Source organism: Pogona vitticeps, chromosome 1, assembly GCF_051106095.1.
Source record: "Pogona vitticeps strain Pit_001003342236 chromosome 1, PviZW2.1, whole genome shotgun sequence".
NCBI lineage: Eukaryota > Metazoa > Chordata > Lepidosauria > Squamata > Agamidae > Pogona > Pogona vitticeps.
The window spans coordinates 281,894,322-281,912,785 of NC_135783.1; the positions used below are offsets into that span (position 1 = coordinate 281,894,322).

At 42.3% G+C, this 18,464-nt stretch overlaps 2 protein-coding genes across 2 annotated transcripts in view; one reads left to right on the forward strand and one right to left on the reverse strand.

Moving 5' to 3' along the window:
* ABTB2 (ankyrin repeat and BTB domain containing 2) overlaps positions 1–14,199 on the reverse strand; it is a 179,804-nt gene extending 165,605 nt beyond the window's left edge. Inside the window, exon 1 of the mRNA XM_020782824.3 lies at positions 13,227–14,199. Within this exon, the coding sequence (XP_020638483.3) occupies positions 13,227–14,094 (868 nt within the window). The 5' untranslated portion in view covers positions 14,095–14,199. The remainder of the gene's footprint in view (positions 1–13,226) is intronic.
* An 843-nt stretch (positions 14,200–15,042) lies between these two features.
* The window catches only part of CAT (catalase), a 65,077-nt gene continuing 61,655 nt past the window's right edge, over positions 15,043–18,464 (forward strand). Inside the window, exon 1 of the mRNA XM_020782822.3 lies at positions 15,043–15,182. Within this exon, the coding sequence (XP_020638481.3) occupies positions 15,159–15,182 (24 nt within the window). The 5' untranslated portion in view covers positions 15,043–15,158. The remainder of the gene's footprint in view (positions 15,183–18,464) is intronic.

The following is an 18,464-nucleotide window of genomic DNA, read 5'->3' on the forward strand; positions in this document are numbered from 1 at the left end:
TGTGTGTGTGTGTGTGTGTGTGTGTGTGTGTGTGTGTGTGTGTGTGTGTGTGTGTGTGTGTGTGTGTGTGTGTGTGTGTGTGTGTGTGTGTGTGTGTGTGTGTGTGTGTGTGTGTGTGTGTGTGTGTAAAAAATAAGGTGGTGGCAACGCTCTGGCCCTTTCGCTCTGTTGATAGACTTCCAAATTCTAGGTTGAAAAGTCCTGCAGCTGGCTTCTGTAAGTGGAATGGAATGCAGATCACCATCTTGTCCCTCATGTTAGGCAGCAAAATGTCTTTAATGCTGACACAATGTATAGATTTAAACAAGACCCCTTGTTCGCAAAACTAAATTAATCATCATTGTCATCATCATCATCATCACCCCTTTTCTGTTGTAAACCACCCAGAGTAGCCTTGACCAGACGGGCAGTATAAAAATAAAACAACGAAACAAACAAATATCCAACCCCCAGAACGGCTGGCATCCCAAATGTTTGCCATATTGTTTTCTCGATATGGTGATCATTCAAGTCAAAGAGGAATAATTTAGATGCTTGGTACATTTCTCACTACTGATATTCTAGGCAATTGTGGACAGACAAGCCGAAACAATATTCTGGCATGTTTCCTGCCATCCCACGAGAATTCAAAATGCAGTCCCGTATAATGTATTCTGGAATATCATATGAGAATATGTGTAAAGGTAGAAATGTTCTTGGTATCAGTTTGACATATTATTATTAGAATTAAATAATCACCACAAATAAATGGACAACGTAGCTAAGAACACCACAGAAAAATTTCTAGCACTTCTGCTATGTGGCACAAATTATAACACAACTGGAAGCAGGTTGTAGTAAGGACCATGCAAGATCCCTACTGCATTACAGACAGCTGGACTGCAATGAAAGGAATCCCCACATGTCTGCAAGTGATCATCAACTGGGTGTTTTACTGGCTGTCTATGGAACCACTACATACCAAGCATTAACCAAGTGGCCTGTCAGTTTTGCAAAAACACTTTTTCCCATAGTAGCTCATTAACAAAAGACAATGACTTGAGGCTGCTCCACAGATGCAAGTTTATCACTTCATATATACCGTATTTTTCAGTGTATAAGACGCCCCCCACTTTTCTAACTCAAAATTAAGAAATCTAAGTGGGGCTTAGCACGTGGAGGGGAAAGCAGGGATCAAAGCCCTGCAGGATCACTTTGATCCCTTCTTTCCCCTCCACTTACTTTTGTTCTCTCCTCAGCTTACTTCCGTGTATAAGACGACCCTCAATTTTTAGTCTAAAGATTTTAGACAAAAGTATAGTCTTATACACAGAAAAATACAGTATTTTGGGGATAAATATCTGCATACTAGGTGGCTGCTTGCTAAACAGAAAAACTACCTCTGATGCAAAATCACCATACTTTAATTATTTCTTATTAGGAGAGGGATGCACTCATTTCAGTGGGCAGAATAACATACTCATCTCCAAGTCCCTCTCCTGGTCATAAAAATGCTTTAGAGACACTTTCCTTACTCACCTCCCTAATGTGGAAGGTACAGGGACTGGGAAGGGCTTTCACCACCAGACTCTCCACGGGCTATAGGGTCCCTTCCTCTGATGTATGGCATTGTATCCCTCAAGATCTATTCAGACAAATAAGCTCCACTTGATACTGCAGCCAAATGACAAATGGGGGAATAAGCCATTATGTTAATCTGCCAATGTGGTTGTCACTGGAATGGTCGATGGCATAGGAATCCAACTGTGTATTCAGTGTCTACATAAAAGTTGCCCTCATGATTCAGACTGACTGGAACTGTCAGGAAAAACATTGTTTCAGAAGGAGAAGTGCCCAAAAGATTCAACTATGTGGGTGGATCTCCCTATAAACAAAACAAGGGATTGCACAATTCATTTCTTCACTAGCTACATATAGTCAGGATTACATGAACCAAGCCACAGAGTGAGCCTTCTGCCCAATCCCTCTCCACAGCAATCATGGCTGACTAATGTTCCTCTACCCTGCTAGTTTATTGATCATGTTTGCAGCTCTTTCCTCCTGCATGCTGAATCCCACACAACGTAGCTGTGACAAGAATAGCTTATTAAAATTAATGAGACTGTATGGGTACTTCAGTTAGTTCAGTCTAACTAACCAGAATGCTGTTTGAATACACAACACACATTAGAAGGTAATTTTACTGTTCAGTGCATGAATCTCAATAGAGAATTATAAGCACGGCTTTCCAATGAAATAGAAAACTGGTTTTCTGCGTCGACATTAAAATAGCATTTTAAATAAAAACAGCAATCGCACAGTCCTGTCAACTTTATTACAACACATCACAGCTACTGATTTATGTTTAATTCACTAATGTGAGTAGGGAAATAAATATAAATAAACCCCTTTCAAGACTGATGCAAATTCATTGAATTAGTAAAATTAAGGAATGCAGGTAAGCAATCATTTGAAAATAATGAATAATTCCTTTGACTTGTCATGTACTTGTCTCAGGGTATGATCACATGGACATATAGCATTTTGGGTTGCTTCTGGCACGATGCAGTGTGAGATATTGCCCAGTGATCATGCAATGTACAGACCGTTGGCCCAATCCCAATCCACGTCCAACCTGGACTTTTTTTTAATGTTTAGAAGTAGGGCAACTGCATTTTGGAACCAGGCTGGAATGATTCCCCAATGGATGGAAGGGTTACAGGAAATTGTTCCCAGCAAAAAAAACTTTTTTGCCATCCGATCACACATGTAACCTGCAATTTAGGACACTCTTCCTGAATTACAGCTCTCAGAATCCCCTGGCTACAGAGATCAGGAGTGATGTTAGCTGGGGGATTCTGGGTGTCAAAAGGCCAAAGAAATTAAATTTCCAGGTTCTTCTCTTTTCCAAATCTACTCCAGATCCTGCATTCTTTAATTGTCCTTTAAAATAATTTCCCTCCTTAAAAAAAAAATTCAAAGCTACAATGATGGCACAGTGTGACCATTCTTATTCTGGGACCTTTGTCCATTTTAACTGTGACTTGCCAGCTGGATTGTGTTCAGTGTTTCGAAGGGGCTGTCCATGGTATGTTAAAAACTTAGGTCGCCACTAGTCAGAATGCACAAAAGTGTTTGAAACATTGCAGCATTTTAGAATACCTACTGCAGTTCTGAGTATTTGGTATAATCAAGCTACTATACTGAGTGATAGCTGAACAGAAATTGCAATCTGCCAATCAAGTTACAAATCTCTCAGTCAAATCTCCAGTGAAAGTTCTCCGTTCTTGAAGATCTCAGGCTGTAATCCAACTATCTCTAGAACTCATGCCACTGTCTTTTTGCTGGTGTCACTCCATCTGCCACCTGCTTCCTCACATTTCCCAAGCACATATGTGGCCCTCCTAATTCAGTAATCAATCATAAGTACTCTCATACGAAAGATTTTCAGTCAAAAGCCGCTGACAAAGGATTACCAGCTAATTCTAGAAACACTCACCATCACAGATCATCATCGGCAAACAACGCAGGGTTGAACAAGACACATTTTTTCCCAAATTGTGACCAGATTTATGATCGTGATTTATGTGTAAGTAAATAAACCACGTAACTCATAGGTTGAATTGCCACTAACTAACAAGGCACCAGTTGCATTCCTAGGTATATGCCTGTTGCACAACTGGGGACACAACTCATAACACAATTGGCACCTTGTCAGTCAACACCAGGTCACATAGAAAGTTATGCAATTTAACTTAAGCCCATGGAAATTACTATCAGGATTCTGACCTGTATATGTTGACTGTTTCAACTTTAATGATGCCACAGAACTTTCTGTTTTTCTCTTTTCTTACTGACACCCCTTGAGATTAAAGATCTTCTTGAAAATTTGTTTTGGCAAAAACTATCACCAAATTGGTGAGTGATGTGGATGCTTGCATCAAAGACCACACAGTGAGAACTCAATTACAATTCTCCATATGACGTTTAGTGGAAAAGTAATTGCTTCAGAGAAAATTTCTGTTCACAAAATATCCAAGAGAAGCTTCTTATAAAATCCATGACCTGATTCTACTTAATTGATTCATACATACAGAAAAATGAATGAAAAAATATGGTAGAGAATGATCTCTACCTTCTCATATACCAATCTACCAAGTCTTCAAAACTCCTGGTCTTGGAATGTGGTCTTTCATCAATAGATTACTTTTCATTTACCAAACATATCCATTCTTTTTGTGGAACATAATGAATAAATCCTCACTTCTAAAGATTCTGACTTCCCTTTTATCTCTGTGGGGCATAACATAATTTTTCTATTAGAACCGTGACTTGCTCCATTTTTAATTGTACATATACAAAAACATGGAATGTCACTTTCAAAGAGTTTGAGTGCAGTCAAATATTTCTTCACAAAAGGAAATATGGATGTGATTAATTAAAAGAAATCACACACAGCATTGCAGAAAGTCATCCCAAAGTATTTACATATGGATATATATATATCCCTTTTAGCAACTAATACACCCGACACAGATGCTATTGAGAAGACTAAACCACAAATTTCACTGAAGGAATTGAAGTATTTTCCGCTCTAGCTTTTGTTGTTGTTTAGTCGTTAAGTCATGTCCGACTCTTCGTGACCCCATGGATCAGACCACACCAGGCCCTCCTGTCTTTCAGTGCCTCCTGAAGTTGGGTCAAATTCATGTTGGTAGCTTTGATGACACTGTCCAACCATCTCATCCTCTGTCATCCCCTTCTCCTCTTGCCTTCACATTTTCCCAATATGAGGGTCTTTTCCAGGGAGTCTTCTCTTCTCATCAGATGGCCAAAGTATTGGAGCCTCAGCTTCAGGATCTGTCCTTCCAGTGAGCAGTTAGGGTTGATTTCCTTTACTGACATTCAAGGAGAAGTCTTGTAACATTTGCTACAACCAGAAAAGAGTCCTTGAGAAAAAAAATCTCATTCTCTCTGATTCTTTTGAGTATGCCCATGCTGATTTTCCTTACCAAGATACCCTGCTTCTCACCCAACCCCCGCAAAATAAAAATCCTGATTTCCCACAAAAACAAAACCCCTGGTTTCACTGTTGCTTTTTTGCTTACCTGCTTTTTTCTTTTTGCTTAAGAAATTAACAAATTTCGTACAGCTCAAAGCCCTTGAGAGAGAACCTCGCTCAAGAAAGAGAGTACAACATATTCGCGAAGGCTTTCACAGCCGGGATCTAATGGTTGTTGTGGGTTTTTCGGGCTCTTTGGCCGTGTTCTGAAGGTTGTTCTTCCTAACGTTTCACCAGTCTCTGTGGCCGGCACCTTCAGAGAACAGCACTCTGTGCTCTGGTGTAGTTGGCTTGGGAGTGCAGTATTTATGGCTGTGAGATAGGCTTTTGTCTTTTTCTGTAGATGGGTGATTAGTGTGCCTTGTTGTGGGTGTATTGTTGTGATAAGGAGAAGAGATTATCTGTCACTGTGGTTGATGGGTGCCATTAGCTGGTCTTTTGTGTGTAGTGATCCCCTGTCCTTGTGGCTGGGTAGAGTTCGTTGACCTTTTGCATGCTGTATTTTTGAGAGCTGGGAGCCAAGTTTTGTTGAGCTTCACACTTTCCTCTTTTCTTTGTTGAAGTTCTGCTCGTGCTTGTGGATTTCAATGGCTTCTCTGTGCAGTCTGACGTAGTGATTGCTGGTACACTTTCCTCGAAAATTCTATACTGATCACTGTTTCATGTGTGTGTGTGTGTAGGGGGGTTTCTACAAAACAGCTATGAAATCCTGTGACATTTTCTTTAAAATTTCCAAGGGCCGGGTGGGGAGAGAAATTTCACCACAAGGAGAAAAGAGATTTATTGGTATCTTGTCAAAATTAAAAGGCTGCAAGATTCACATCTGATCTATAAAATTAGCAGGATTTCTAAACGAATACGGTGTGAATCTGGGCTACATAAAAACACAGAATTAGGCTGTTTGTTGTTATTGGTTTCTGCAAGATAGGCAAAGTTGCCCATGTTAGCCTTAGGATTCTGGGAGATGTGGGCCAAAAAAAGTAACCTTCCCATCTTTGGATCAGTAAAAGTGATCTGTTAAGGTACATCCAGAGCAATCTGGTCAATTTGACCAGAGTGGTCGATTCGACCAGATGAGCGGGATATAAATCAATCAATCAATCAATCAATCAATCAATCAATCAATCAATCAATCAATCAATCAATCAAATAAATAAATAAATAAATAAATAAATAAATAAATAAATCTTTCCTATCAGACCCACTGAAGGTTAAACTGCAAATGTGAATATAACACCGAGAAGGGAAGGTCAACACAATGCCCAGGTCTTTGTGCAACTGTCCATTGTCTGGACTGCCCTACTCATCTTGACTCCACTAAATCCTCAGATTGTTGGGAAGAGTAGTATAGAAATCATAGCATTCCATGTTTGCTGAATCAGCATCCTGACTCAGAAACGCTCCACCCAGAAGCAGCCAAAAGAAACACAGAAAACATCTAGCCTAGTCTCGATATACAGGTTCTCAAATTTCATTGTCGTGTAACTCCCCAAGGCTTAACAATGTTTGACATTCATTTTGTGGTAAGTATATGTTAGCCTACTGAATTTAAAACCCTCCGAGGTAGGTCAGCATTATTATGGAAAGAGAGAAGGCCAGGTGGCCCACAGCATCCGCTTTAAAATCACTAGCAGAGGGATGCTAGGGAAATGCAAAGCATTTTAAACAGCAGTGATGATTACAATGCATAAGGCATACAAATGCTTCAGAGATATTGGGCCAGTGCTGCTTCAGATATAAAATAAGTGAATGGCAAGGCAATCCTACAGGAGGTGTGCACGCTCTCTGAATGTTTGGTTTCAGAAATATTATAATCAGAGGTGGGCATGAGTTAAAAAACAAATCACCAAATTCACTCAAAAATTGCTAATTTGTCAGTTCATATTCATATAAATCAATGCCCCCAATGAATACAAGTCAATAAATTTTTATTAATTTTTATTTGTTGATTCATTTGGCTGTAAAATGCACCCCCAGCACCTAGAGACACCAAAATTGCAGGGAAGCTTCCTCTGACTCTCCTTTACATTCCCACCAAGTCTGGTGCAAGATTAGGTTTGCATATCTGAGTTAAACATCCACAAAGAGAATCCTCTCCAGGAAAGCCCCCCCCCCAGCACCTAAGGGCACCAAAATCATAGAGAAGCTTTATTTATTTATTTATTTATTTATTTATTTATTTATTTATTTATTTATTTATTTATTTATTTATTTATTTATTTATTTATTCATTCATTCATTCATTCATTCATTCATTCATTCATTCATTCATTCATTCATTCATTCATTCACTTGATTTATACGCCGCCCATCTGGCTTAAAATACCACTTTAGGCGGCTTCCCACGAGTCTCCTTTACAATCCCTTCAAGTTTCGTGAAGATTGGGTTTCCTCAAGCCAACTGCTAAAGTACACTTTCCTGGTGACACCTACTTTGTGGGTGTGAAACTCAGATGTCTGAAGCCCAATCTGCACCAGTCTTGGAGGAATTGTAGAGGAGAGTCAGTAGAAGCGTTTCTGTAATTTTGGTCTTTCTAAGTTCCTGGAGTGAACTTTCCTTTGAGGGACCTCCTTGTGGGTGTATAGCCCGGATATCCAAAACCCAAACTTCACCAACCTTGCAGGGTGTGTAGAGAAGAATCAGTGGAAGCCTACCTATAAATTTGGTGTCTCTAGGTACTTTGGAGGGGCATGTTATAGGGGTTTAAAGTAAAAAAAAGATGAATTGATTCAATTCATCAAACAGATTCATAAATTCGTAATTTGTGATTCACCAACCTTAATGAATCACTAATCAAAACAAATTACCCATCTCTAATTATAATGGCTTTCGATACTGACCAGGGCTGTTGGGAGCTTAGGTACAAAGTATCTGGTGGGCCTACGGTGCCATACCCAATCTCAGAAAATCAGAAAGAATTTCATGCTTTCTTCCACAATCACTCAATGCTTCTTAGTGAAGTGGACTGGAGACCAAAGATGCAGACACTAGCATGAGGACTAAATTCAACCACCATCACCACCATCATCTTACAACTGCAGAAGTGGAAGGAACCCTACAGATCGTCGAGTCCAGCTCTTGTCAATGTTCCAACATCTAAACCACTGAGCTATCCAGCAGTTCATTCTGAAAAAGGAATATTCCCTCTTCTAAAATAGGCAAAATATTTTCTTCCAGATTTTAATCCATTTTGACTGAAACATGTTGACTCTGAAACCGAACTCATAATGTCAAACTTCATGTTAGGTAGGAAAACCAGACTGACATAACTTGACATTGTAACTTTTCTTCCCCTTCAAAGCAAGCATAGACCTTCTGAATTTGATGAGAGCAGCATCACAGGGGAAGGGAGTGTTTAAGCTGTCTCCCGCAAATTATTTCCAATCTATGTGGCCACTAAACAGTTATTAGCATTGGGACAGGGATATACACTTGGGGAAAAACAGGCAACTAGGGGGTTGTGGGACTTGTAGTCCAAAACCAGAACTTTTTCAAGCTTTGACAAAAGTGCAAGCAGTGGTCTGAATGAGAAAAGTGCCACAGGGGCAACCAGTTAAACAGCTCTTTTCCCAGCACGACTGCAATTCTGATTGCCCATTTTAGTTTCTTTAAAGAAAAATACTAAGTACTGGCATATTTAGACAAAAAAACCCAAAAAAGGCTGCTTGTATAGAGTAGCACAGCTTCGAAAACTGGCACATGTAAATAACTAGTCTTTGTCATGTATCACCATTTCATGTTCAAACAGGAAAACTCATGATTTACATACATTGTACCAAAAAATTATTACAGTGGGGTCTTGACTTGAGAACTTAATCCGTATTGGAAGGCGGTTCTCAAGTCAAAAAGTCTGTAAGTCAAGTCTCCATTGACCTACAGTGCATTGAAAACCGATTAATCCCGTAACAGGCCGTTTTTGTTCCATTTTGGTTTTTTTCTGGTCTGTAAGTCAAATCTCAGTCTGCAAGTCAAACCTAAATTTTGCGGCCAGAGAAGTCTGTAACTCAAAAAGTCTGTAAGTCAAGCCGTCTGTAAGTCAAGGGTCCACTGTAACACCATAAAAAAAGATGGGTTATATTTCAGCCAATCCACTATTCTCATTAACTCTGGAATGAGAGTTAAGACATATTAACTTCTACACCACTAGTAATTCAACATCAGCTTGGTACAGCATGCATTATGCATGAGAAGCACTGTTTCTTGTTACATGAGCGCCCAAGAGAGAATAGGGATTCGGTTGGTATACCACCAACGTTCCTGCACAACAGTATCCCTGCCTGAGCTGGCCCCAATTCAAGGTGCTGGTTATTACCTCTAAAGCCATACAGGTATAGCTTTGTCCCAGGCTACGTGAAGGTTCATATCACCCTATATGAAGCTTTTTGGCTTTCAAGATCTTCTGGGGAAACCCTTCTCTTGGTTCCACCACCTTCTCAACCTTCTTTGGTGAGGACAGGAGAGAAGGACTTCTCAGTGGCTGCTCCCAGGCTTTGGGATACACCTCCCTGAGAAATCAGTTTCAGCTCTTCCCCTCTTGCCCTTCCATTGTCAGGCAAAGGCCTTCCTCTTCAGGCAGGTCTTTAAGCAGTAAGTTATCTGAGGAATTCTGTTTTTAAACTTACAGGTTATTAAATGTTTTTGAATTGTTTTTAATCTTAATATATGTTTCACTGATTTTTTTAATTGTTTATATGATATTTCTAAACTCTTGTTAGTTGTTGAAAACCACCTTGAGTCCCTTATGGAGAGAAAGGCAGCATATAAATAATATAAATAAAATAAGTGAATAAATAAATATTCCTGTTCCTAGTTTGCTACCACAAAGCCAGTTTTCTTTTCCAAAGGGCAAATAAATGGTGACTGCAAGATTCACTGGGACCTACATTCCAAGCTTTTTTAACACAATAAACATAACCCCTGAAACTGAATTAAATGCACATGTAAGCACAGAGGGTCAGAATTGATACACAGATCTATCCAGTTATAAAGAACAACTTAAATGAGCATAAAACACTAGCAAATGAAAGCAGTCCTCTGCGTAACAAATCACTATGCTTTGTATTCAACTTGTGAGGGCATCATAGCTGACTGCTTTATGTTTTGAATAGTTATAACCACTTCCTTTCATATCAGTTTCTGCTTCCTTGTAAACTTTCACCCATTCAAATTTATTCTCCAAGAAAGAACGCTTTATTCGCAAAACAAAGAAAGAACTATTTCTTTCAGAACTCTTCTAACTAAGCATCATGGTTAGAGAGCCCCCACCTCTAAGTCACATTGCAAATGTATGACACTCTGGAGTTAGCAAGTAACATTTTTCCATGTGTTGCTCGCTGTTTTCCTTTAGCAATTTGGACAGAGAGTGAAAAAAAGAGAGAGATGAACAGGAATCTATGTACAGCTACCTCAAATATCAAAGGGAAATACTACATGCTTGTGGTAATAACAGAACCGAACCTGGTATTTTGCCCCATTGAGAGTCTTCAGACAGGAAAGAACAACTCTAGGATTCTTCTTTCATGATTTCCTACGTGCATGGCGGCCACATCAGAAACCACAGGATGTCCTGCATCCCATCTGTGTTAAACTGTGGTGAGTTAGGTTTTACACACCTTTGATATGCACTGAGCCCAACCCAGATTTTGCTATATCAGTCTTGTGTTGGCACAAGTGTGCCACAGACTTCATTTGGACTTTATTCACTGTGTCATAGTGGTACACGCACACTCAGCCTGCTTGCCAGAGGCTAATGTGGACACAATTTGACAGTAGATGGGGTGTTTTTTTCCTCATAGTGACTGTGTAATGAAACAGTTGCAACAACAGGACTGTAAATGGACCAAGTACATTTCAGCACACATTTCCTTCTTTAAAAGCTTGTTTAATTGTGCAATCAAAAACAAGGAAGTGACAAGGACAAAGAAAAAAAGCTCACTGAAAATCTACAAATATATATATATATTAATGGGATTTGATACCTAGGTGGAACTTGAGTAAGACATCTTCAGAGACGCCATAACAGAGCCAGGGAAAACATCTATATACTGCTTCTGTTTTGTCCCAGGAATGTATTTTTCCATAGTTTGCTTGGATCACAGCCAAACTTTTCCCCCCAATCCATAACCCTTCACATTCACAGCAGTGCTACAAGACAGGTTGGGGTGAACTGTTGTGTTTCCCTGGCATCCATGCAAGTAGCTACCAGGCACCCATTGCATCCGAAGTAGCAGCAATACCTTGAATTGGATGGTTTTTCTCATGCAGGTAAAGGGGGATTATCTGGATGCTAAAAAAATCCATGTAATAGAAAAGCTGCTTCCTGTCACCATCTAAGTTAGTCATAACTAAGATCTCCCTGACACAAACTCTAGATGAGATGGTCAGCAGATGTTTGGACTGTACACTTCAGACTGAGGTTACATGCTGGGATAGTATTTCAAACAAAACAAAACAAAAATCCTAGCAGAAAGAAACAAGATGTGACTGGAAAGAGTGTGAGCCTAGTCTTCATTCTGGCTTTTTGTTTTCACTTTTGCAAGGATAGTAAATTTATTTATTTTGAACAAATGAACATCTGTTACATAAACCTTTATCCACAGTCTGAAAGGAACAAGGCTGATGGCTCATTGAAACAAAGAGATCAAGTTAGCCATGAATAGGTTTAATGAGAAATGTATGATAGAACAAGACCTCTGGATCACCTACAACCACTCTAGCCTGAAAGACAATGAGTTAAGTTAATTGGGAAAGAACATGAAGCATAATAAAGGACAGTTTTAGAATGTATTTCCAAAATATGTCAGATGTGCACTTAGAAAGACCTAGCTCAAAACATTTTCCTCCTGAGGTGCAAAATGCACACTTGGATCCGTTCCACAGGCAGAAGCTTACTGGACTGGAATTTGTAATTTACTTCAACACTGATAAATGAGACAGCATCCTCATCAACCAGAGGGCAGAAAATTAGATTTGTGTGTGTGAGAGCATGCAGGGCAGGCCACATTTGGACATATAGCTCTGCTTGTCCGATAGTTTGCTGGCATTCCCTTCCCTTTAGTATATACCACCTGAGACAGCTACCTCACTCTGCCTAATGGTAGGGCTGGACCTCTCAATCAGATTGCATAATGAAGTAATCTAAGGTGAAATTGTTATACTTATTTAAACAACGTAACAATATCCTAAAATCACCTGCTTAGTGAGTTAATGGTAATTTGTTACTATTTTCTCACACAGTCTATATGACTGAAATATAGTTTGACAGGTATTAAGTAGCATTTGCCATCTTTTCAAAGGAAAAAGAATTGCCCAACTACCAGTCAGACGCCTCCGTGGGAGCTATTGTTTTTATTCATCAAACAGTAGCCACACCCACTCCCATCCGTCATGCTGCATACCGAAAATCTTTTGCAATGAGGGGAGTTTCCAGAAGCAAGTCATGATACTGCTTGGATGAGTATGTGTCTGCACGGTGCACAAAGATTTCCCTGAGTTACCTGCAATCCAGGCAACAAATGCAGTTCTATTACATTTGCTCTTTCCAGAAGCTGACTTGTTCAGCAGACATGAGTTTGCTCTCCGGAATTCACAGAGGCAACTGTGTCAAAAGTAGTACAGTATAGCTGAGGCTGTCCTTCATTCCCAGCTGGAATTAGAGGGCACCACACTGAGTCAAGTGCGAATTCACTGGGGTGTGTGTGTTTAAACCACAAAGCATTTTCAACAAAAAAAATGCACCCAAATTTTAAAGATCTAAAAGAGATTCGGCATTTATAAAACACTCTTATTTTTCATAATACTTAAGACTCTGTTATGTCACAACCCTGGCATTATTTCTACTTCTGGTTTGCTTAGATACCATTTAATATTTTGAGTTTTACAGGGCGCCAGAGTTACTCAGAAATAAATCCTATGTTGAGATACAGCTACTCCCACGTAACTGAACATAGGAGTGTGACGAAATTCACATCCTGCTTACCAGTTTAACAAGGACAGTCGAGAGAGACTATTAAAAGACAAGTATTACAAAGCCGCACCACCCTATAGAGCAGGACAACAAAATAAAAAATCTGCAAGAAAGCATACTTTGTAGGACTGTAGACCAGGCCCACTGATGGAGAGTTGCAGGGGTGCGGGAAAGCACCCCAGCTTTCGATGAGAGTGGCACATGGGCCAGATCCTTACCACTGGCGTTCTTCCCGCAGATGAGATGCTCGTAGGGCTGCAGGACTCCCCAGAGCTCCGCATCGTTGTTGATGACCCCCTCGAGGCCTTCGGCTGAGATCTCCGCCGCCCCTCCGCCTCCATCTGGGCTCTGGCTGGCCAGGACCCTGCCCTTGATCTCCTCCACCAGGTTCTCCATGCAAGCCGTCAGAGAGATGGCCGCGTACTCGTGGATGCGCACCGAGATCCGCGTGTCCACCATCCACCTGAAAAACCTCCCGACCGAAAAGGTGAGGCCGCAGCGGGCCGACTTGCCCTTCCTCAGGCCGTCCCCGGCGCTCATGCTGTAGAGCGAGAGCGCCTTGACCGTGGCCAGGACGCAGCTTTCCGACAAGGACCAGCTCTGGATCAGCTTGATGGCACTCTGGATCTCAAAGCGCGTGCACTTGGCGTGCATCACGCTCAGCCGCTGCGCCTCCCTGGAGATCCGGATCAAGGGTCTCCGGAGCAAGACGGACAGCCTCCTCACGGCTTCGGGGCTGAAGTCCCCCTTGCCCGCTCCTCCTCCTTTCCGAAGGATCTTCCCAATGTCCTCGTCCGTCCAAGGGAATTCCTCCAGATCGGGCAGCTTGGCGCACTTGGAAAAGATGTCGGCCACCTCGGGGTCCTCCTGCAGGACGGTGTTGACCGTGTCCCAGCTGTTTTTCCGGCTGTTCATGGAGCCCGAGTAGTACCACCAGTTGCCCCGGTGCTGAGAGGACGCCAGGGCTTGGGAGTTAGACCGGGAGGAGGAGAGGCTGAGGGACCGGCAGGAGTCCCCTGCCCCATACCCGGAGTCCAGGGTTAAGTCTTCCAGGGTCTTCAGCGTAGAGGTGTATAGCCCGGCCATAGGGAACGACCGACGGCCCCGCTCCTCCAAGGGCACCAGGAATCACCGGCCAAGCGGGTGTGTGTGTGTGTGTCGGGGGGTGAGTGGGAAAAGACCCCGATTGCGCTCGACCCGACCGGACCCGCGGCTGTTAGAAGCCGACGGGTGAGAGGCCGCTCGCTGCCTTGGTGCGGGGGACGCGGCTTCTTCGTTATTCCCCCGGGGAGCGGAAGTCCCGGGCGCGCCGGAGCTCCTGGGGATCTTTCAGGTTCTTCTGGGTGCCAGCTGTCTCCATTCCACACAGTCAGGGTGAGATCATTTATTTTCCGCCTGGAGCGAGGATGGAAAATCCTGGGGCCAGGAGGCGGTAAGGAAGAGGGGGATCCGGCAGGGAGAGAAAGACCGGCCGAGCGAGAGCTCTTTTTCGGGAGCTCAAAGCGGCAGCCGGGGCCATTCACCTCCCCAACGCCGGGGTCCCGAAGCGCTGGCCCGAGCCCGTGCAACGAGGACAGACAGAGAGAGAGAGAGAGAGGCAGAAAGCCCTCCTTTCCCGCACAGGGACGGCGATCCCGAGTCAGCAAGGATGACAGAGGCTGCACGCCAGAAACCGTCCCGGGACCGGCTTGCTGCTGCCGCTGCGGGGCGAAGAACGCCGCCGATCCACGCCGCCGCCGCCGCCGCCGCCACTCGCTTTGCTCTCTCGCCGACCGGCGGCCGCAAGACACTTGCCGAAGCAGCGAGCCAACTTCTCCTCCTTTGGCTGCTCGGTCCGCGACGCCAATTGCGGGCGGCATGCAAATGACCTGCGGGGCTCCGCACCAATCAGCAGCGCCGAGGAGGACGCGAGTGAGCGCCAGAGGTGGGAGGGGTTGGGCCACCGCTGGAAAGGCGAACTCCGGCGGCGGGGCGGCCGCGATGTAAATCTCACGCTGCCTAAGTGGGCGGGGCGAAGGAAAGGGGGCGGGGCGAAGAAGGGGAACCGGGGCGGGAGCAAGTCGAGCGGACGGGAGGCAGGCAAGAGGACCCGCAGAAGGCGCCGCTCCCCGGCTGGCACGAGTGAGTGACCCAGACGCCGCGCGCTCGCCATGTCCGCGTCCCGCGAGGCAAAGGTAATGAAACTCCCGGCTACTTGCTCGTGCAGTATAGTCCCCGAACCTCGTTGCTCCGGCTCCTTCTTTCCCCCGGTGCAGACGGGCCTGCTAAACAAAAGTACATAAACACGGAAGGACGCATGATTTGATTCGGACTTGCTTTAAAAAAAAAAAAAGCGTAAATAAGCGCCACGCGGACTCACTCAGTGAGGTCGTTACTTTTGAAGAACCGTGTTTAGAATCGAGTTACTCGTTTCTCCTTTTCGCGCGTGGGGCTTAGCGCGTTGCCTTTTCCGGATCTGTCTTTTTCGTGGTCAAATTCGGCGTCGCTACCAGGCAGATTTGGGTCAACATGCTCTACCGTCCTCGTTTTGGCTTACCATACTGTCTGATGAAGTGGACTTGTCCACGAAAGCTCACACTAATTTTTTTTTATATAAAAGTCTTTCAGGTGTCACCACGTTGTTATTTTTCTTACTTTTTATTTCCATTTTGCTTTTACTTTTAACATAACAGCAGCGAAGGGCTTGTTAGAGAACGCCTTCCAACTCTGGGACCATTTCTGGAAGATGCCAAGGAATCCTTTCCAGCTTTTCTCTGACAGGCCTGTTGGAAAGTTTATTTACGTGGGACAAATAAATGAACTTTACAGTGGAAGTGGATTTTAGAATTATAGATTGCTGGTCTTTTAGATTCAGAGTAATAATATTATAGACTCTAGGAAGTGGGGGGGAGTCTTATGTGAGCCTTAGGTGTGAAAACATCTTCAAATGCCAGCTAGTTTGGGGAAAAGTCAAGTGTCAGTATTCTGATTTAGGAGGAAAGGCAGAGGAGAGCCATTTTGCAAAATTCTGGAGGAGTAGCAGCATATTGGTTGCAATAAGAACAAGTGTCTTGTGGTACCTTGCATGTGTTATTTTGCGGTGCCACCAAATTATTGTTTTCACAAGCAATGCTCATATCATTCTCTTTACTCAGTATTGCATTTGAGTATCCAGCCTCTGTTGGCTAAAGATAACTTTTCAATTAAAATACTTTCCCCTCCTGCTTGCAGTTTGCTTTAAATTTACACGCCGTTTTACGTTACAGGTTAATAAGCATGTATGATGTGGACAGACAAGAGCCTTATTTTGGAGTTCTTCTTTTTATTTTTAAGTAAACAGACCATCAAAGTCTTCCCAGCTTTTGAGAAAAGATGACAGTATTGTAGAGACATTTTCCAGGCAAAATTTGGAAAAGTTCCTTCCTTTCTTTTGACTACAACTCCCAGGATTCTTCAGTCCCTTGTGCTGCCTGAGGAATTCGAGAAACTGTAGTCCAAAAAGTGATATATATATATATTTGAGGTTTGTTTAGTCCACTCTTAATGTCACTTTGAAAAGCTTCAGGTAATTTAATTTTTGAAAGAGAAAAAGAAGACTAGGTGGAGCAGAGTATTTGAGCAATAAAGACTGGGTATGATGAAAGCAAAACAACTATATAAGCCATGGAGGAGGGATAATTATACAGAACAAAATAATTATCTCCTCATTACCCTCTAGCAAAGATGCTTCTCTCTGAGACATAATATTCTCACCATGTGGTAGAAATACAGAGGCCTTAAGATTCATTTTCTTTCATCCATTAAGAATGAGGTGGACTTTTAAAATATAAGACTACTATCAAACCCAGTGCGATATAGCAGAGAGAGCATTCAAGTAGAACCCAGAAGATCTGGGTTCAGATTCTTGCTCAGTAATCAAGACTCACTTGGGGCTAGCAATGGGGAGCCACTCCTTGAATATCTTACATACCTTGTAAAGCCTGTTAGGATCAACATAAGTTGGAAACCACTTAATTGCACATAATATTACTAAGTCTACTATGGAGACCACCTTGGAAATTTCTACATATACATTTCTATATAGAAATCTAAGTCCCTAAGGCACAAACATGAGCAATAGACTAATACTTAAGGTTGGTGTTTTGACTTACGGTATATACTGCCCCTTCATGCTAGGTGGTTTACAATGTAATTATGCAAGGAACTCTCCCCTCTCCCTTGAGCTAGGTACTCAATTTACTCAGAAGGATGGAAGACGGAGACAGCTTTGAACTGGCTACCTGAACCCACTGGAATAAAATGCAGGTCCTGAGCAGAGACTTGACTACAGTACTGCAGTTTGACCAACTGTGCCACAGAGCTCACTTGAAACCATCACGGTGAAATGTGACGTTCTGAGAGCAAGCCCCATGAGACATGGCAGAAAGTACTTCAGAATAAATGTACAAATAGGCCATGGATGTCATACCATGAATAAGCGAATTGTCAGCCTATTCAATTAAGACTGCTGCCATCTGAAAGAGGCCTTTATAGGAAAGTTTGTGTACATTTGACCTTGAACTGTGAGCTAGATATGAAATAAAGACGCCTGGTTTGTTCTATCTCATTGGACACCAACCCACTGTATGCTAACTAGATCCAAATTAAAAAGGCCCTGTCACAATTGCTTTATATTTTAGCTTCTGCATATTTACTTGATACAAGATTGCCACCTGCTGGTAAGAGTCTTAAATACATAAAGTCTCAGAAGTCTTTCGTTAGTCTTTATGAGAGAGAGAGAGAGAGAGAGAGAGAGATAAAGAGATCATAAAGACTTTAATATATAAATGATAATATGTTTATGTCATAGTATTCAAGCTGTATATAAATATATATAGCTTGAATACCATGCTATAAACATATTACTTATTGTAAAAGAACATATTTCACACTCCTTTCCCCCCCCCCAGTTTTTCCAGAAAAAAATGGCTTTGGGGGAAAATGGTGAAACACCCCCTTTTACCTTTTTTTGTAGGTCTTCCCATCTCTAGATAAGACAAACCTTGTTAAGTACACAGTGGTCATAATAGTTCAGATATGGTGAGATATTTTATATCTCTTGTTTTCTCTCACTGTGTCCAAGGTGACCACCAAAAGGACTGATACTCCAACATTAGCTTAACCATTTCTCTTTTTTAAAATAGAAAAAAACTAACAGAATTAATTGAAGTTGAGTTTCCCATGAGCTGGTTGTGGTTTTTATATGTTCAAACCAATATCTTCTATTCTTAGAAGTATAGGTGGCTTATGAATTTGACCCAGAGCAGAGGTTGTGTTTCCCTCCCTCAATCTGGAAACCACCCCTGTTCAGAAGGAAATTTAGACCCTGGAAAAGCCCCCTCTCTAGCCCCTAAAAAACCCACAAATGTTTTAGTAAAACAGGGAGAAGGAGCAGCTCTAGATAATCTTCAGGCTCCTGGTAGATTTGTAGATGAGGA